This window comes from Salarias fasciatus, chromosome 4 (genome assembly GCF_902148845.1).
Source record: "Salarias fasciatus chromosome 4, fSalaFa1.1, whole genome shotgun sequence".
NCBI lineage: Eukaryota > Metazoa > Chordata > Actinopteri > Blenniiformes > Blenniidae > Salarias > Salarias fasciatus.
In genome coordinates this window covers 11802503-11823392 of record NC_043748.1, presented here as the reverse complement: position 1 = coordinate 11823392, position 20890 = coordinate 11802503, and the positions used below count along the sequence as shown (strand labels likewise).

Sequence of the window (20890 nt, the reverse complement as noted above, 5' to 3'; positions counted from 1 at the left end):
TGGACGACTCTCCTGACCATCCCGGTCACTGAAGCAGGCCGCCTCTCAGTGAGGTGGGGGGAGGGGGGGGGGGGGGGGGGGGGGGGGGGGTTATGTATCTCCCTCTGCAGGTATGTGGCTGCCCGGGAGACAGCTGCCACTGGGCGAGGCGATAAAGCAGGCCCATTTCATTCTGGGGGACATCTGATAGTGCGGCACAGCTCCGCGGAGTCTGGCAGCGCCGGGCCGACTGAAACAGGATCACACAGCAGCAGAAGACTCGGCTGTCGGAGCACAGCCAGATAACACCCGGCTCTCCGCTGGAGCCCGAGCGAGACGTGTGGATTGGAACTGTGTACAAACATATTCTTAACATCATATTCCTGTTTGCAGAAAGCCAAACATATTTAAGGAAGAGGAGGTAGTGGTCTAGAGGTTAAATAACCTGAAATATCCTGGTTTGAGTCCAGATCTGACCTTTCGGCCTCCATGGGATGAGTAACCATATATGGACACTTCCAACTTCTTCTTGTTTCTTTAAAATTAACTTTTAAAGCTTTCTGGAGGCATACAGTCTAAATAAAGCCTTTTTAGTGTTTTTATTGTTATTTAAAGGTCAAGACCAATTCTGAAAAGCCACAAATACAAAAATAGCATTAGCTAACAACATCCAGTTGTTGAAGTTTTTCCATTTCTAAGCATTTCAATGAGTCCACTATAGAGGCTTTATTCTCCCAGCTGCTCAGGTTGTGGTGCACGGTTAAAGACGATTACAGCTGCGCTTTGTATTAAACTGACTGATTCACTGAAACCTATAATAAAAACATAGGACCTTGTTTCTTTACTCATCATTTCTACATCATTTCTAGGTCTTTTCTTTGTGAAGAGTTCATGTTTTTCCTGTGCGTGTGTTGGCTTTCTCTATTTATTCTACTTTCTTTCCACAGCCCAAAATGGGTTCCTGGTTTTTTTTGTGATTCTAATTTGCCTGCAGTTTGTATAATTGTCTCTTTTTTTGTGTCTTCTTATCTGTCTGATATATACAGTGTCTTCACCTGCAGTATAATGAGCATATGGGCTGTTGACCTGCGTCTTTAAAAAAAGTAACTAATTTAATGATATAATCACAGTTTTACAATCAATTACGGGACTGAGTAGATAATCTACCAGAGGGGTAACATAAAAACGTGTATCTATATGCTGGACTAATTCCTGCTCAGTAATATCAGATCTCTGGGTGGATTTCATAAGCTTCTTTTCCCTAACTGCATCAGAAAACTTCTGTATGATGATTAAAATTTCAACTCTTGAACAATGTGATCTGTTCACATTTGTCCACATTTTACTGAAACTCTACTGAGGAAGCCGCCGCAAGTATAAGCAGTCGTTGGCAACTGGATGTATCAGATACACTGACTTTCATTTGATCCCTAATTTGTAAAAGACCTCCCACAAGGTCATTCAGGGACAATAAAAAGGGAAAAGAAAAAGAAAACACAGCCAATTAATGTTTAACTACAAACATGACACTTTTATTGAACTTTTTTTTCCTGAATCGGTTACAGAAACAAGAGAATTAACTGTTGTTGTTTTTTTTGTTCTTTTTCTAATCAGGGGAATTAAGTTTCTATACATAGGCATGCTGCGTCACTGCACAGTCATAGCTGTGAAAACCAATATTACCCCCGTCAGCTGCCCCGCAGGAGCAGTCTGAAGGCAAGACGAATCAGGAGAGGACAGGCAAGGACACGTCAACCCCGGGGAGGATAGGTCTTCTAATCGGCTTCCCATGGACGACAAACTCAACATACAAGTTTTGTGCAAATTTCACCACAGTCTATTTGATTTTAAACATAGAGACAACATCTGTTGGAAGATTCTCCTTTTTTTTTTTCCTTTTTTCTTTTTTTTTTTTTTACCCTCGAGTCTCCAACCATCAGAGGAAGGTATTATTAGGTCCAGTGACGATGGCATTTTGTTCCTTTTTGGGAATCATACAGTTTGGACCATTTCCCCCCGGCTTTAATCTCTTTGCGTCTCAGAAACCAGCTCTCTTTTGTGTCGAAGAAAGCACAGACATAAAGTGTGTCATCTGATATACACGGAAATTATGATTGCTGTCACATGACCTTTACATAAATAGTTAGTATTCAAAAGTACATCTGAGAAAGGTCTTATATGTAGAAATGGTGATAAGCATGCACAGATAGGTAGTCGACGAGTGCAAAATCTACGAAGTCACATCATGTTATTATTTTTTTTTTATGTACTCCACATTGAGTGAAAACATCACAAGACTTGAAAGTTCCCCCCTCAGCTCTGACACTTCCACTGCCGACCGTCCAGAAACCCTGAGGACAGTCCTTCTCGCGTGGATCTGAGGCCCGTGACCAGGATCGGCCCAAACAGAGCCCGGCGTCGGGGGACAAGCTGTCTTTGGGCATGAAGCTGGCCTGCAAGTACCAGTCCTATTTTAGAAAAAGCCAGTGTGTAAGACATAAACATACAGCAGCAGTCAAAGGTTGACCCCCCCCCCACATCTTTTCTTAGTTGAGATCAAGGGTCACCAGACTGACGATAGGTGAGTTTGTAGTTAGTTTATCCTGCCCTCCCTGCTTATTTTCTTAAAGTTATCCCTAAATGATCACAGATAAAATCAGTATGAGTGCCACAATTATTCACAGCCATCGTTGATTTTCAGAAAATGTCGAAATAATCGCGTGTTTGTATTCCCGTAACAGCAAAGAGTGGCCCGCTGTCTCGGCTGAGAGTAGAAGGTACAACCAACAGAAATGGCAACTCACAGAATATCCTCGAACATTAATCCCCCCCAAAAAAACAAAACAAAACAAGAGAAGCATATCTAGTGTTGGCAAAACAATTTCAATATGCTGGATTAAAAAAAATAGAAGCATAAAGTAACAACAGGCAAATATATGAGCACAAAGCAAACCATTCAAAATAAAGAGAAAACAATTTGCAGTGGTCAGTTATCCAGTGTGTCACTGGTCAAATTCAGCCTACAGTTAAAAAAAAAAGTATATGAGAAATAAAGTAAACAAGCAAGCAAAGCTTTACAGCACTACTATGTACACAGCTTCTCCAGCGAGAGAGAGAGCCGGTGTCAAGATGAAGGAACAGAGCGTGAAACGGAGACTCCAATGAAACCAGAGTCCTTCTTGGCACGGGGACTTGAGCTATAGCTGACCACAGAGAGACAGCAGGAGCACGAAGACGAGGAGGAGGAGGAGGAAGGGAGGGAGCCACACTTTGCCAGATAAAGAAGACAACAGGGCAACACGGCCGCCTCCACATCACACAAACACACACAGACGAAGCGGTGAGCGTTTCTTCTCACACAGACCGGCGGCTGAAGGAAGTCAGAGATTTGACAATCGCTGCCGACTTCCCCGGCTTCCTCCTTCCTCTGCCCCCCCCTCCTGTCTGCTCCACCTATATTTGATCTTCCTCTTTCTCCCTCACACTGTAAATCTGATCTTCCTAAGGCTCCAGGATATCTCCACTCGCCAGCCGCAGCCCTATAAATAGTCTGTCACTCACAGTTTGACAAATGCGTCTCCATCAGTGTTTGTTTCTGTAGTTCTGTGCATCGCTGGAGACTCGTGTGGAGGAATATTTAGCACCAGAGCGCAACTTGGACTTTGTTTTTTTTGTTTTTTTTTTCCCAGCCAACACTTGTGAAATCACAACACTCACGAACGCACACTAAAACACAGATGGAGGAACTCGGAACGAGAGACCATTTCATTTCCTCGCTCTGTTTCCTGCTGATACAAAGTGACAGTTTCTCTTGGCTGGTTCAAACCGCCAGTGGCCGCCGCCGCCGCCGCCGCCGAAGATGTGGGAGAGCACAGCGGTCTGACCTAGATTCACCGAGCGGCGCCTCCTCGCCGACGACCGACGCCCCCCCTCGTCCAATCACGGCCCTCACTCCGCTCCGTCCGGGGTCTAACAGCAGTTCATTAGCAGCTTTGTGAGAACCTCCGCTCAGGTGAATGTCCTGCCTCTCTGCCGCCCGGAGCTCCCGGGCCTTGCAGTTTGTGTTTTGCAAAGTGTCCATGCAGGTTGGTGGGATGACGACGCGAGGTGAGAGGGGGGGTTGTGTGTCGTATTCACAGACGGTGCAGGGAAACGCAGAGCGGGACGGAGAGGGAGAGGGAGGGAGGAGAGGCCGGGGGTAACAGTCTGCTGGAGCCGGAGAGCTGTGGGAAAAAGCACACACACACACACACACACACACACACACACACACACACACACACACATACACACACACACACACACACACACACACACACACACACACACACACACACACTCTTTCCTCCTCGTGTACTGCACATATACACCCACAGAGGCTGGATTGTTTTTTTACGAGGGCGGTGCTGGAGCTGTACAGTCGCCCATGTGCTCTGTCTTCACCTACACTGTGGATGGATGGATGGATGGATGGATGGACGGACGGATGGAGGACAGAGCCAAATGTTTCCACTTGAGCGCCAGCATTGTGAGGAGCAGCAGAAAAGACATCCTGCCTGACACAACCGGAGGCAGAGCAGGAGAGAAAAAAAGAAGGAGAATTCACAGTTTTTCAGGATGCCTACAGAGCTTGAGGAGTCAGAGGAGCAAATCAGACCGAAAAAACAGGAGTGCTGCGTCTGGATGTTTTCGGTGCTTTTTGTTTGTTTTGCTACTTGCTGGTCGTGTTTCATTGTTAACTCTTCATGTGCAAGAGAAGCTTCAGCTCTGTCCTCCATGCGCCGCCGTCTCTCGGTCTCACTCACACTCACTCAATACTTAATTGGCACGCAGTCAGTGTTGGAGTCTGTACACGGAGTGGCGAGGCCCTGCAGGCATCTGTGCTGTAAGTCCAATCCGGCTGGACAGGCTCCGTCGTCCCGGGACCCCTCCCTCCTCACCCTCCTCACCCTCTCCATCCTCTTCGCTTTATTTTCTATCACACATCCTCAATCCAGTCCTCGGCCTCACCACAGCTGCCTCCCGGTGTAGGTGGGAGGGGCAGAGGGCACCTGTGGGTAGAAGATAGAAGACTGTAAATGATTAAGAGTGGGTTGGAATCACACACACACACACACACACAGACACACGCACGCACAGTGCACGCACACAGCAGTCGCACAAAACCTTTTCTCATTCAACTTTCAGTGGCTATCCGGATACAACACCGCTAATTCCCAATGTTTGACATTTTGGGGACGACACCATTGAGTTTCACATTTTTATTTTTTGATAAATAGTCAAAATAACCAAAAACGACGGTCACGTCTGCATAGCAAGACTGAAGCCTGGCTGCCGCTAATTGCTTGTAATTAGTAAGCACTGATTTGATCTGTTAAAGTCACGCGGCGCGGCAAACTGCCTCTCTATCTACTTTCTGCTCAGCTAAACTATCTGCTGGCAGCCGCTACATATTTAGTTTCCAGTCTAGTGGGTGGTATTGATTCCTCATCTCTCTGCAAGATAGTGACTATGCCTATCTCTTGAAATGTCAAACTCTTTTGTTAGCTTAGTCTTAGATCCTGAAACCATAATCTGGTTTACTCTTTCATCCTTTCTTTTCCATGTTTTGATGCGTTTTGCATGATTTTTGTCTTTTGAAACGCTGTTAAAAAACTGAACTTCCTTCTGGTTACATTTCGCGGCTTACGAGAGCACCTCTCTTTGAGCATCTTTTAAGCATGTTATGAAAATAAATTGCGGCTGGCTGCCAGCCAGATGCACAAACACACTGTTCTTGCGAGGTAACACTATTTTATGCAAAGCTGCTTAAGGAAGTGTCGACGCTTCTTTTGTCGGCTAAATCGGTACAACTGAGGGAGTCGTAACTTTCGGGTTTTTAGAATCCTGCGCTATGTGAGCAGGGGAATGCGAAGCGCAGGGACCGGAAAGCAGGTCACCTATGGCCGTTCATCCTGCGTGATGAAGAGCGCGGCTGATAATCGCATCACCCGGCCAACAGATAACACTCGCAGGTTATTCACACACAGCAGCACACGGACGCTCGCTCACAGCCGTCCAAACACGAATCAATGTCAGATGAGTGACCATTTGTGACAGACCCACCCGCGCACGTGGCCCACAAAATACAACCGGCCCCAGCACGTGAGCATGCACACACAACTCACACCTCTCCCTCATTCTTGTGCAAATGGCTTATGGTCCGGAACGCACGGATGTGCATGCAGTCCTGTCGGAGCGGGTTGAATGAGAGAGCGGCGAGTAAGCGGCATGTACCTGTGACTGGGAGGATGTACTCACCGCTCCCCCGTTCAGGATCATGGTCATCTCGGTGGGCTGGTAGACGTTGCTGCGGAAAGGAGCGCTTGGCCTGGCGCCGGTGTTGCCGCTGTGTTGCCCGGCACCGCCGCCGCTTCTCAAGCCTGGCACGGAAGAGACGGAGGCGAAGAGATTATTCACCGTGACTCACAGTGATCCCTGTCCTCTCTTGGATAAAGAAACACTTCACGGCAAAAATTCCTCCTCTACGTGCTTCTTGCTGGGCAGGCAAATCATTTCAGGTGTTCTATCTGTCCACACAAATTACGCCTGTCCGGATTTTTGCCGTACCTGCAGTGTTCTCGTCGTTGTATCCGTAACCCTGGTTCTCCACGAACTGCCTGTGAGACAGAGGGATGTCCTCGTCGAAGCTCGTCTCTCTCATCCGCGTTGAATTCTGAGACGTGTCGAAGTAGTCCGGCGCGGTGGGCTGCGGCGGCGGCTTTAGGCAGATGTGGGATTCGGGAATGGCGTGGAAGATGAGCAGCAGCCAGCCCTGAGCCACCAGGGCGATCGCCAGCGCGGGGTCGTTCCAGTCCGGAGACCTGCCGAGCCACGCGTTGCCGTACAGGTAGAAGCCCACCCAGGCCACCCACAGCAGCAGCGACATCAGGCAGGTCACCAGCAGCCAGATGGCGTTGCAGCGCCACTGGCGGGTCTTCCCGCACAGGGCCAGCGAGGCGGCAGTCAGCGCGGCTAGCAGGAGGGCGAGCACGTAGCTGCAGGCCAGCGAGAAGTCCAGAGGCAGGTACTGGCAGGCGGCTCTCCTCTCCCGCAACACGGTGAGAAGCAGCCACTCCGCCGCTATGATGCCCTGCACGGCGCTCAGACCCAGCGCCAGGCCCGTCAGGGCGCAGCCCCCCGGGCTCCGCCGCTCCCGGCCCAGCCTGCGCAGACGGACGCCCTGGACGAGCAAGCAGGAGAAGCAGACGGCGAAGAGAAGGCCCCACAAGGCCCGGCGGAGCAGGCACAGCGACTCGTCCTGCTCGATCAGGTACGCGAAGCTCAGGCCGAACAGGCCCAGGATGCCGAGGAGCAGCAGGAGGATGGGTCCCACGCCGCTGCGCTTCTCGGCCTCGCTGATGTGGCGCAAACGGCACAGCAGGACGAGAGCGAGCAGGATGGCGGCCAGCGCCCCGCCGGCGGCGACGGACTCAACGGCCACTCCCCATATAGAGTCCAGGTCGCAGAGCAGGGTGTAGGGGCGCACCAGCCCCCAGCCGCAGCCTCTCGGGAGACTGGACTGAGGGTCGTCGACGTTTTGACTGCTGGCCCGACGCGCAACAGCCAGCAGCATCAGTAGGAAAACTGCTTGGAAGGCCATCTCTGAGAAATCAATAGGAGGGAAGGCAGAGAGGGGCAACGAGGGGGAACAGAGAGAGAGAGAAAGGGAGAATACAGTGAGTCATCCTGGTCAGAAACATTTGGAGAGCTTCAGCAGTCAGTCAATCCCACAGCAATCATCTCTCTGCGTGACAATAGAAACAATCAGCCGCCGCTGTGTTTTAGAAAGAAAACAAAGGACAGTGGTCCACGCAGGGTGAATGACTGACGCCTTTGAAAACACAGTAAAACACATCCTGTGTTGCCAATAAAGGCCTACAGCCCTAAAACCCTCCGTAAACCTCTGAAGATTTTATGATGCTGAAAACAGTTTCACTTTAGAAACACCGATGCAAACGATGGCTGTAAAACCCAGACGAGCCGTCGGGCCGCCAGCGTCCCGGGCAGCTCGCTCAGCGGAACCAGCCAGACAGGTGAGCTGCAGCATCATGCATATTTTCATGGAACAGGGAGAGGAAGTGGCGCGTACAAGCAGATCCACTCACGATCAGACATCTGAGGGCATCCAGCAAGTTGTGAGACAAACACATAATACACTGCACACAAATACACAGCGCCTCGAGCGCGAGTACGAGCAGTCGTGTGCTTTTGAAAGTGTCCCAGGGAAAAAAAAAAAAGAAAAAGAAAAACAGCAGTGTGGTGCAAAATCAATGCTGTCTGACTCTACCTTTTTCTTTATTCATCACAGCTGTCACACACACACACAGATACACACACAAAAAACAGAAAAATGCATGTTTTGTTTCATTGAGGGCTTTGCAGGGATGATCAGTGCTGTCGTTTCTCCTGACAGGCTGCGTGTTTCATGGGGGGGGGGGGGGTCGATCTGTATTTAAAGGCCCCACAATAACACACATACACACAAAGCAATCTTCCTGCCAGGCTCCTGTCACAAAGCTTTCTGAAATGCCTTCCAAGCCGGCTCTCACATTAGCGTGTTAAACAATCAGCTCCCACAATGCACCTTTCTGTCCGCGCCGCGCCGCAACGCTGGACTGTTTATTTCGGGGAACATTAGTCCTGCGAATAAGTTTGACGTCAAAAGTCTCGGAGCGTCCCGCAAATAGACCGGACCACAATATTTACATACCGCATAAAGGACACTGAATATCCACAGCGTCATATTCTCCCTCCACACCAGTGAGTCACATGGTCCGGCAGACGGGGAGAAACCCAGGTTCGCATAAACATCGGTCTGCTTGGCGTGCTGCTCATTAAATCAGGCAGACTGCAGCGGGGAGAAGTAGCTGCGATAGTCTGATGTATGTTATTAGACGGAGCACGGGAAAAGAGATGCGGCCGATCAACAGCAAAATATAGGAAAATGTATGAATGGGTTCACTTGATAAAGCACTGAGACCTTAATTTTGTTTAGGTCCTATCGCTCTGTGGGGGTTTATAGAAACTTCTAGTAATCTGATTAGCTGTCCAGCATCACAGTAGAGGGGGCCTTTCTGTTCGGATCTTCTCCCTGAAAATGCACAAATTTTCTACCGATACTCCAGTTTCCTTCCTGAGTTCAACATCTTGCACGGTTTAACTGAGAGATGTTACAATCATATCGTCATGTGGCCAGAAACATGGCTGTATACCGACGAAGAAGTCTATTTATAGAGGTTTGATAAACATGAAGTCACATGCTTTTTAATGGGTTTAAAATATGAGCTTAGAAGGTGACGTTTCAGCGTTTCTTTCATCCTCTTGTTTCTGGGTTGAGGCGTCATGTTAGCAATAGTTTGTCCAAGAGATTTTTCATTAAACTGAAAGGGATATAATGAAAACACTGTAAAAAGAAACAATCTACAGAAGCATAATTTGCTTTTTTTTTTTTTCTTTTTATGGCAACTTGCCATAAAGAATTGTTATTAGTAGGTTTATTTTCATTCTTGGTTTCATGTAAACACACATTTGCCCAAAACATTGGTCTATTTATTCAATAGCCTTTCATCTCTCTGTGCTCATATCCATCTTGAAAACATTTTAAAAGACAACACTTGTTTACAACAGAAAAATATGATTATTCATTTCTTGGAGTCTCCAGAGGATTTCCTAGTAAAAGATGCATGCGTGCATATATGTTTTGTGCATATTCAAGAGCTTGGAGCTCTTTTATGTAACCCTCCGAGACTCACACCCTCCAAAATTCTTCCTCACACCTCCTCATTACGAAGATTCCTCACTCCCTCATTTCCTGCTGTTATTTCCTGTTGTCTTCTCCTTTATTTGCTGCAGCAGCTCACCGCCGCTGGTGATTACTGGTCTACTTTAACATCAATCAGCGCTTACAGAGGGATGAGTCACCAAAGCTCCTTTACACACAGACACAAACACCTGACAATGACATGCGACACAAAAACACCGCTGATAAAGTCATGCATCCCCCATAGCGCTGTCTTTCCTCCAAACCCAAGATATCCGCGTTACAGCCCATCTCTGAACTACAAAAGAGAGAGGAAACAAAGAGTGAAGCACTCAGTGACTTATCCTCCACAAGCTGAGCAAGCTGCTCCTCTCTGTGTGTGCTTTGTTTTTCTTTTTTTTTTGCCACAGTCTTTGTCACGAAGCGAGTGCGGGCTCACTGGAGCTCATGTTCTGCACGCTGGTGACTTTTTGACTCGCTCACCCTCTCACCCAGCCGCTCACTCTCGCGCAGATGGTTGCTCTGGCTGCGTTCTGACACTGGTGAACTGGAAAGCCGAAAGGACGCGCACGGAGGGCCGTGCACGCGCGATCGCATGTACGTGCAAAAGCCCCCATACATACGCTGCATGTCACACACCTATAGCACGGATGCTCACAAGTCCTCGTCTTTCCTGCATGCTGAAATGAACTGTGTGAACAGAGAGAGAGAGAGAGAGGGCAAGCGAGCCTCTGGCCTTCTGCTTTGTGCAGCACAAGGATGCTGCCGCCGTCTCATCCTCCCCTCCCCTCTATCTTTCTAGACATGTTTCCCTCTCTGTCACTGCCGCTCCATGCAGCCATTTCTGTCCTCCCCTCCATTTAAAATCCCCCGTTCTGCTGGATCTCGGTGCCCCCTCCACTCCGGAGCAGCCGGAGCGGTGTCAGCCCTCCGCGGCCGCCGCCATACAAGTGCTATAAAGGGATCCGCCGCACACACCTCGAATCCTCACATTTTATCTTTTCACTCTCACCGTCTAATCCTAATCCCGCCCCTTTTCCTTCCATTTTGGCATCTTTTCCTTCCTTCCCTGTGCCCCCCTCCCCTCCCCTCCCCGCCCCTTGCCTCTCTTTCTTGCTGTGTATCTTATGTAACCAGGGGAAGGATCCAGGAGTTCTGCTGCATGGCTGCTGTTTCTCAGGCATCATGTTCCTCGGTGCCAAGCAGCCTCCTGGCACTCCTCAAGCCCATCTGAGTTTTCTATGCTGCAAGTAGCAGTGTTGCATGCAATCGGTGCTGCATGTTACACACACACACACACACTCACACGTTGGCACCGTGCCCGTATGTGTTGCCTCTATTTACATGTAAATGTAACATTCATCTCGGTGGCATGTATTATGCACGCGTCTGTAAAGCCAACGCATTCTGACACGGAGCCGAATGTGGAAAAAATATGCAGCGCGCATTCCTGATGCCGCCGCCGTCAACGCACAACGGGGAAACAAGCGTGAGAGTGCAAATGTGCAGCACTGCAGTCATTCAGACCCTGCTCCAGGCTGGATACGCACTGGATAGGTTGGGGGGGGGGGGGGGGGGGGGGTGTAGCAGGCCGTCCTGTACAATTACAAGCTCCTATAATTATCAGAGCCAGCGCACAACCAGATGCCGTCTAATTACTGTGGTGATAATTGGGATTATTATTGCGTTTTGACGACTCCTTTGAGTTCTCATTTTTTCCTCCAACTGTTCCGACTATTTTGAGTACCGTGGAGTGCATGCCTGCCTGTGAGAGGGGAGAATGGTCTGCAGGTGTGTGGTGACAAACGTCTTGATCCTGCAGACAGGCGCGGATACACAGAGCACTGGAATATTTTTGCTTGTGACGCCACCGTCTTCATTAAGACGCCGCATTAAACAAATGGATTCGCTCCAACAGAAGTAATAAAGATCTGAATATCTCACCAACCACTCTAACCTTTATGGTTGTTTTTTTGTAGACAGAGTCCATAAAAAGGGTACAAGGGAGAACATTAACAGGATGGTTATTTAAAGGCTGAAAATGTCAGATTTACTGAACTCCTGCTTCTGTTTCCAGTTTACTGCTATGAGCACAGATTACCAAAATAAAAGTTGGTGTCACTGATGCAGGAATTTTGTTTCCTTAAAGAGTTACTTCACAGAAAATTAATCATATAAAACCATGAAGAGCATATTTGTTGAATGCTCTCATCAGTGCATCAACATCCAGAAACAACTGAAGTCTCACAATAACAAGGTGAACATGACTTCTGGAGAAGTTTGCTAACTATTATTTTGTTGTTCAATTGCAAAAAAAGTGAGATGAAATCCAGAAAAACAGAATGTGTCTTTAAAATAAATGGGGTGACTGTGGACAGAGGAGCTTTCTGCTTTGCTCAAGGACACTTTCCCATGAGGCATGTTGGAATCCTTGAACTTATAACTTTACTAAGAACACCTCTCAGCAGTGCTTTCAGGTTGTGTTGGAAACCCAAATCTAACCTTACATTTCAGGTACAAAGTTAATAAAATGAAGAGCTGTGCTCACTGGGATCCTATGAATGTTCCTGGCTTGGATGTTTCCTGACTCTCAGACACATTTGCTCTAAAGAAATGTACAGAAATTAATTCAGCAGATGTTTCTGATCCACGAAATCCACCCAACCACCAAATCTCTTTCAGTTTGTTGCAAATCTCTACATTTCTAGCCTCCAGGGTGGCCTCACTTCCCCGTCACAGCTGTTAGTGACAGATGAGGTAACATGGGAATATAAGTGTGAAGAGAAGAGAAGAGAAGAGGGGAAGAGATGCAGTGGATATGACGAGTGATGGGTGCTGAAATATTGAGGAGGAGTTGGATGAACGGTGTTTTTTTGGGAACAGAAAAGAGAATTTGGACAAAACAAATGAAGAAAATGCTGAAAGGCAGGACTAAAGATGAGGAGGTCCATTCAGCGCTCCAACCTCCCGGGTACCACAATGAAGAAACCGACAGTGGAAGTATTCTCCTCAGCCTCTTCAGACATCTCCGGCCACCCTAATTAGGCCTCATTACCATGTGACTGGGCTCACAGCAAGACCGTATGCTAATTGAGTTGGCAATTAACAGTGCCAATGTTTAATCTCGACCCTCGCTCGCCTCCCTTTACTCCCTCTTCCCTTTTTTTCCCCCTGAAACATCGATAACAAGGAGGAGGTGACCAGTCAGATGTGAAGGCATCCAAAAAAAATACCCCCCAAATGTCCCCGAGAGCAGAGCCGGGGCTCCGGTGTCATGCGGTCCAGCTCTGATATGAACAAGCATCTTCCATTACAGACGGAGTGAGGGCCGGGGCAGATTGGGGAGGGGGGCAGATCGCAGGAGCCCGGGGAGATCAGATTCGGTTAGCGAGCGTGATTGTGATCAGAGGAGCAGGAGAAAACGAGGAACAGCCGGATGTGCAGAGGAAGAATTGGAGCGAGCCTCGCGCCTGGAGCATGTGTGTGTGTGTGTGTGTGTGTGTGTGTGTGTGCATGTTGTGTCTGTGCACAGGGAGGAGGCGTGGGTGCATGAATATAAATGCACATATGAAAAGAGAAGCAGGGAAGTTCCCATGTATGTGACAACTGCACACTCATGTGTGTCGTGTATACGTGGCTCCACACACACACACACACACACACACACACACACACACACACACACACACACACACACACACACAAAACACACAATCATCCAAACAAGGTACATATGGCATGAGCCCAGATGACAAGTCCCATCTTTTCCCAGGAGGAAGCTTACTAACTCAGAAATGCGGAGTCAGAGAATAAACAGCTCCTCTCTTCTCAATACTGATCCGTGATGGAAATCAGAAGACTCCAAAATAGGAGCAGGAGCTTTCAGGGAACATGAATCCAGTAGCCTGGAGTGTGTGTTTCATCTATTTATTGACCAACTCTAAGTGAGTTCATGCACTGACAGCCATTTACATACAAGCTTCCTTCATAAAATGACACCCAAGTGGGCATTTAACCGCGATTTCAGGACACGTTAAGCAACCTATGGAGGTCTGGTCCTGTTTATGAGTCTGGCGTGGGAGAAACGCGTCTTCTAAAGGGGGACACCCTTGGTTTTAGCTGACCTAAGGAGCAGCTTAATGCAAACACACATTTAGAGAATGCTCTTTTTTTTTCTTTTCTTTTTTTTCAGCACACCCCCTCTCTTAACAATACAGGCCACATGGGAGGGTCCCTGGGGGGTTCCAGAAGAGTGTGTTTGTTTGAGGGGACCATTGTTACTGAGGTGTGTGTGTATGTGTGTGTGATCCTAAAATAAAGAATGACATCTAACCTCCAAACTAAAGGATGGAGAAGTGATTGACACTCCTGAAATATAGCAGAGTATTCTGGGATAGAAATGGAGGCGCGGCCACTGAATGAGATCCAACCTTTTTTTTTTTTTTTTTTTTAGTTGTTTTTTTTATCCTCGTGGGAAAAAAAAGGCGTCAGTTTCACACAGATCCAAAATCCATCCACCATCACGGCTTGTCAAATGACCCTGGAGGTCAGGGCCATGTGCCAAGCTCTGTGCGTAAATGTATAATTCTGCAACGTGTCTGTAACACCGTGTGCCCTCCCCGCTTCACACACCTATGCATTTGGCGCATCGACGTTGCCTCTCTCCCATCAGGGCTGCCTGCGATGCAACCTCCACCTCAGTGGCGACTAAACCCCCCCAAAACAGCTTTTTTCTTTTAACAATCATGGACACAACATGCTTTCAAACGAGCCGTGGTTTCCCCCACCCCATGTGGGATTTGCAGCCATACAGTGGCACATTATTTCCAAAAGGACAGCACTCTCCCCCCACTGCCCCTGGTTTGGGTTAATCAGTATTCTCTGAGCAGCACGTACCTTGATCGATGTAAACAGATGAGAGCTAGAAAAAAAAAAAAAAAAAAAAGACGGATGCACAGTAGTTGGTTTTGATAGGCGGCAGAGATATAAAAATGTCACATGTCGGAATGAGCTCCGCTCGTTGGGTTTGCGTGTTCTGTCTCCATCCACATGGACAAGTGCGCGATGAGCCCAGATGATTCCTCCTGCTCCGGGTTACGAGCCGCCGGAGCCCCGGTTATTCAGCCCGTCAGACAGGGCATGGATGTAAGTCCACAGAGAGGAGGGGAGGGAAGAAAAAAAAAAACACGCAACGGGGTGCAAGGATTAAAAATATGGAGGGTTTTCTTTATCGTTTCCAATCTAAATCCTTTGTTCGGCGGTGCGCATCTTTGACTTTCTCTCTGCAGCCGCAGCGACGGAGCCCTCGCCAAAATAAATAAAACACACGGCGCGTGGAAATCCTGCGATGCGCAAAATCTGCGCCCCCATAACCTGCGGATTCCCCCCCCCACCACTGAACGTGGCGCTAAATGTCCCGGTCGACGCTCAGGCGCTCCTCGCCGCTCCGCTGCCGACTGAGCGCATCACCCAAAACTGCGCTCCGCATAACGTGCGTAATGATAATCCCGCTGCGCACCCGCACGTGTGCGCACGCACGGAGAAAGTGACAGCTCCCTGGACAGAGCCTCCACAGCCGCGGCGGTCGCTCCTGGATCCTCCCTCACTTTACGCTGTTTTGCGGGGATAAATTGTCTCCTGGAATTCCATTAAATCAGGGGCAGCGCGTGCGGCTCGCGCTCACACATAAACACACACTGACACACACCCTCCTAAAATCCGCTGTCTTCATGTCAACGGCACAAACTGCGCGCACGGTTTGGACCCTATTAGTGCTGCTCTGTTTTACCCCTCTGGTGAAGTCCTGTTTTACTTATGCGGACCGCACCGAGTCAAACAACACACGGAGACACGCGTCAAGGTGATCCACTCCGATCCAGCATCCGGCTGCGTCTTTCAAAATAAAGCTCCTGACTGGTCTGTACTGGGAGGCGTGATCGGAAGCAGAATATTCCTGGGAAAATGGACAAAGCAGTGGACTCAAATTGACATATGTGTCTGGATGCTCTGGTTTTCTCCCACTGTCCAAAAAAAACATGCATTAATTGGTGACCCTAAATTGCCCTCTAGGTGTGGATGTGAGTGTGTGTGTGTGTGTGTGTCTCTCTGTATTTGCCCTGTGATGGACTGGTGACCTGGTGATGGATGGATGGATGGATATTGGACTCAATGGTTTGCCTCTATGAGAGGACAGATGATGTTCAGGCCACAGCTCTTGTTTTTCTCCAGATGATCCTGCATGAATTCATGTAACACCTGAAAATGGTGCAAAATGAGCCTGCTGTTGTTTCACTTTATGAGCTTTGTTAGTTTTTTGCCTCCAACTTCACTTTAGTGTAGCCATTAAAGAGTGAGCTTTTATTTTGAAAGTAACCCAGCCACACTTCCTGTGTTCCTCTTGTTATTCATGAGATCTTCACACTACCACAAACTGCTGTGATGCCTATTATTTCTCACTCACATCACATGGTTGTTGCCTCAGCTGCTCCAGTCCATCTAGCAGGAAGATTTTCCAGAGTAACTCATGACACAAACACACACAAATACACACACAAATACACACTCTATACGCGCCTAGGCCAAGACCTGAGGACCTTCTCAGCTGCTAACCCAACTCCAACACCTTCAAAGCCCTGAAAACTAATTTTTTTAAACATTTTAACTGTATTGCTTTTGCTCTATATTATTAATGTTATTATTTTGCACATCTTTTCAAAACCTCACTGCAGTTTCTGCCATAGGTTCTCGAGAACCTATGGCAGCCATGACACTCACACCTGATCCACGTGCACAATTCAGTCTGTCTACTCATTGCCTCTCCCACTTTCCCCTTCTTGAGAGCAGCGTTTGGAGGTGGAGGTAGAGACAGGACGTGCAGGCCGTGGGCAGCGAGGAGGCGTATCATATGGAGTGGCAGCTGAGGATGTGAGACTAATCTGACAGGTGCAGGCCGGGAGAGTGACAGCATGAGAAGAGGGGGTGGAGGAAGAGGATGAGGATGAGGAGGAGGGGTCACTGCTGGGTAAGGACGACTGAGGAGATTAATGGTCCTCTCGCCTCGCTATCAGCAGACAGGCACCCCGCGGTAATTCATCAGCAACATCCTCATTCTGGCCGTCTTTACGAGAGCTTTGTGACGAGAACAGGAAACTCTCACGGTTAATCACAATAAAGGGTAATGGAGGAATATTCCCATGAGAATACCTCATCAGATTAAATTAATAGGGTAATTAACAGGTTTATTACCGTGTAATTACTGAATGTGGTGCAGGACAGGGGCAATAGACTTTGTGCTGCAGGACAAAGTGGCCCGATTGATGTGTTTTGTGTGTGTAAGACAAACTGCGGCTGAATTATGATCTTTTGAAAAATCCTCACATTTAGTGACCCTTTGATTTGTGTTACTGTCAGCTCTATAGCCAATAATGAAAACAAATAAAAGGGTTGAATCGTGTATTAAGTTTAATCTACTGGGAAATATTTTTGTCGTTTTTGTGGTTTAAGAACACAGTTTCAGTTTGGCTGTGTGTTGATCTGAGCCAACTCAGCCTGTAATGTGATATCTAGACTTAAATCTCCAGTACAGTGAGAGTGTCAGCCTGGACCTCAGATGAAAGCTGTCAGCGGAGAGCTTCTGCCTTCGTATTTATAGAGGGTGACGAGGTCCTGGCTCCATGTGAGCGTGTGTAAGTCTCAGTCCATGACTAATATAACTTCACAGACAGGTTCTGGACTAACTTTGGCTCTGCCCGATGACTCGCCGTCCCTTTACGAGGACAGTACATGTAGCTGAGGTGTCTCGTATCACAGCAAGACAGGAGCAGTCACGTCCCTTTTGGAAAAACATACTTTATTCAATATACAGAATCCACAGCCTTCACATGCCTGTGTGTTTACATTCTTTGCTTCCCCCTCTCTCATCCTTCCTTCACTGCATGCCCCGGCGCTGCCCGGAGGTTGCCTCATCGTGTCAAGGCCTCGCTTGCCTCCGAACAACAAACCGCACAGCGACAGCGGGGGCGGCTGACACACAGACGGCACGCCGCATCTGTTTCCAGCGACAAGCATCAGAAGGAGTGCCTCTGACCCAACAGGATGTATTAACTATGACAGGATGCAGGTGTCCAAAATTAGCAGGAAGAGAGTCTAATTTTAAAAAGCACTTTGATTCCCGACACCCGTCCCATTTCACAGACGGCAGCGTCTCCAACAGGGACTGAGGATGTGGAGTGTGATAGCAACGGAGGAGTAAATATCACCTGAACGATCTGGAAATCCATTCATTCATCATGTGACAGTGAACATATAGATTCTACATCTGATAGAGCATAAGGACTTGCTTTGAGTACCGCCCTGCTAATGCAGAATAATAGGCGTGGTACACCCTGGACAGGAGTTAGACAGAGGGATAAATCACATTCAAACACTCTCAGCGCTCAGTCAGAGTCAGCAGACGACCAAACATACATCTTCTGCACCAGAAGTGTCAAACACATTTCGGTTCAGGAGCAAACACACAGTTCAGTTCATCTTGAGAGGGCAGAAAACACAGACGGACCGACAAACAGAACACAACGGGACGGCCTTTTATAAACCCGAGGAACCAGGTGACGACAATCACACACTCAGGAACAGGTGAAAGACATCAGGGAACAGCGATCAGTCATGAGGAGGGGAAGCAGAGACAGAATAAATTAAATTCATTAAAATCATTAAACTCATACTTTATAAGTTTTCTTTGTTGTGGTATAAACACGATGGAAAATATCTATACTTTTTGTAAAATTAAACAATTCCAACAAAAAAAATCACTATAATCTCAACTTAAAGCCAATTTTAATGATACCTTCTGTTGCAAAATACAATAAAATGTCTACTGAGGGTGTAACAGCTGATCCCAGCTCCCTACGGGCAAAAGAAGAGTAAAGATGCCTGTATGAATTAAAATACCTTTTTTCAAATTATTTACTTTAGTAAATGAAGTACAGGCCCTGAAATGTTCTTGCTTCCAAAAGTAGCAGGTAAAAATAATGATTTTTTTTTCTCAGTGATGCCTAATGCTATATTGAATTATACAAAAATATCAATCAATCTAATTCTATTTATAGAAGTCTTTTCCTGCAGGTGGGTCCAATTCGAAGTGCGTCACGTGGATATTTATACAGTGATAACAGGAAAAATAAAAATAAATGATTGTCCTTTAAAGGCAAACTGTGACTCACATTAACAGAAAGATTAAAAAAAAAAACCCATCATGACAAAAACAGCTAAAACTGTAATCAAATTGCAAATAATAAATAACAAGAAAAGAAGCTGAAGATGAAGATGCAGATACTCAAATGAAAAATAATGTAAGTGAAATAAGCAAACGTAACAAAATAAATAATCCATTTATTATCTAAAAACCAAACCAAAGAGATATATTTTAGTTTCAGTAGCCTAATAATTAGAGATGAAACAGATCAGGATTCTTCTTTTAACAAAGTTCTAAGTTAAAAGTCGTTCCTCAATTTCTACTGTGAACATATTTGTGTTCAAATCAAGGGATAAAAGTAAAATTGTCATTAAAACATCATGTGAAGTGTCTTTGTTACTTCCCATATTTGGAGGAATCAGCAGTTCCAAATTTAACCCACAAAAGAAGAGAAATAACAACACAGCTGTGAGGAAACAGCACTAACCACTGCTCCACCGCACCACTGTACCATTACTGCTGTGTCTGATTCCTGAATTCACAGAAAAACTCATTTTATCTCCTCATGCCTGATCTCTGTCTGCTAAGTAGAGTATTTTGGTCAAACTCACTTCGACCACATAGCAACTTTAATTTGCTTTCCATTCCTTTCAGTCTTCCTTAGAAAGGCTGCTTCAACACATCATGAAAAAAAATTCAAGTGACTTCGGTTGAGTGATTTAATTGTGAGTCTCTCCTCATGCTGAACTCACCGGACACTCTTTTAGGTAAACCTTATTTCTGGGTTGGACCTCTTTCGCCTTCTGAGCAGATTTTATTCGTTGTGGCAAAAATTCAATGAGATGCTTTCACTCTTCCTGAGTGATTCTGGTCCGTATTGAAAGGATAACACCATCACACCCATGTGTCGGCTGTGATGGTGTATCCGATACACCGCCAGGGATTTATGTATCCCGCCGGCGCTCATTTGAGATCTGGAGACGGTAGAGGTCATTGTAGGACAGCGAACCCGTTTGAAATGGTTTCTATTCTTCTGATATGGCGGCTTATCCTGCTGGAAGTAGCTATCAGAAGACGCTCAACTGGAGTGTTGAAGAGATGGACACAGAAAATAACATTTCTAAGGTACACTGTGGTGATTAAAGCATGATATCAAATCCCCCTCAGCAATACGCCTCCACCCGTCTGAACCGTCGATGCGAGGCAGGATGGATCGGTGCCTGTGTGAACTGTAGACTCAGTTTCCTGCTCTTAGCTGATCAGAGCAGCACCTGGTGTGGTTTCCTGCTGCCGGAGTCCATCTGCTGCAAAGTTCTACATGGTTTGACATCTTATGGTGGCCTTTACGCAAACCCCTGGTGGCCATTTTCCTCTGAACTCCAGTGATTGGATCAGATCATTTGTGAATTCAGTGACGAACCCTCTTCTCAAACTGTGAGATAACTCTGTTGAAGTGATCACTAGTCGGCTGGCGAGCCAGATAATCCTCGTCTGTCCACATTGACCCTCCGGCTGTTCCAGACCCTGAAAACCCACAAAGGTTCCGACCTTTTAAAGTGGCGTAGCTGAACCAGAGGAAGGATTGATGTTATAGGTCAACTTTGTGTCAGGTCAGTTTAAAAGAGCCTACTGTAGATAAGCTGGTTCTAGATGCTGTGCGTGCAGTATAGCACGAATTTCTAAAACAAGCTCATCTGTTATCAAGTTTTTCAAGTATATCTGCTCCCTATAGAGACCACAGTTATGGTCTTATTTGAATTCAAGCCTTGCAGATCATCAGTCTGCTCCTCAGGTCTCTGTTTCAGTAAACAGGATTTAACTAGGTCAGGGCAAGGTCAGTGGAATAAAGGCGACCCTGGGATTTACCTGCCCCCTCTATGGTCCAGTCGCTGCCACTGATGAGTGACACAGCGTAT

The 20890-nt window shown here is 47.1% G+C and overlaps 2 protein-coding genes across 4 annotated transcripts in view; both read right to left on the bottom strand.

Annotated features, from left to right (window-relative positions):
- Window positions 1–20890, bottom strand: part of proza (protein Z, vitamin K-dependent plasma glycoprotein a) — a 31158-nt gene that overhangs the window by 1210 nt on the left and 9058 nt on the right. Inside the window, exon 10 of the mRNA XM_030089141.1 lies at window positions 2209–2215. The gene's annotated coding sequence lies outside the window, so the exon portion shown is untranslated. The remainder of the gene's footprint in view (window positions 1–2208; window positions 2216–20890) is intronic.
- Window positions 3481–15173, bottom strand: gprc5ba (G protein-coupled receptor, class C, group 5, member Ba). 3 transcript variants are annotated; one of them, XM_030089147.1, is made up of 4 exons: window positions 14678–15173; window positions 6589–7623; window positions 6256–6401; window positions 3481–5030 (listed from the first exon to the last, which is right to left on the bottom strand). In XM_030089147.1, the coding sequence occupies exons 2-4, from the start codon at window positions 7619–7621 to the stop codon at window positions 4986–4988; spliced, it is 1224 nt and encodes a 407-aa protein (XP_029945007.1). In that variant the 5' UTR covers window positions 7622–7623; window positions 14678–15173; the 3' UTR covers window positions 3481–4985. The 3 variants fall into 3 exon arrangements, with proteins under 3 accessions (XP_029945007.1, XP_029945008.1, XP_029945009.1); XM_030089148.1 differs by having other exon boundaries at window positions 6280–6401; XM_030089149.1 differs by having other exon boundaries at window positions 6589–7450; window positions 15080–15166.

Excerpts from the sequence above, each read along its gene's own strand:
- gprc5ba (XM_030089147.1), bottom strand. The coding sequence starts at position 7,621 with ATGGCCTTCCAAGCAGTTTTCCTACTGATGCTGCTGGCTGTTGCGCGT. Across the intron at positions 6,402-6,588 it reads CAACGACGAGAACACTGCAG|GCTTGAGAAGCGGCGGCGGT; the intron begins GTACGGCAAAAA and ends CTTCCGTGCCAG. Across the intron at positions 5,031-6,255 it reads GTACATCCTCCCAGTCACAG|GTGCCCTCTGCCCCTCCCAC; the intron begins GTACATGCCGCT and ends TTCTACCCACAG.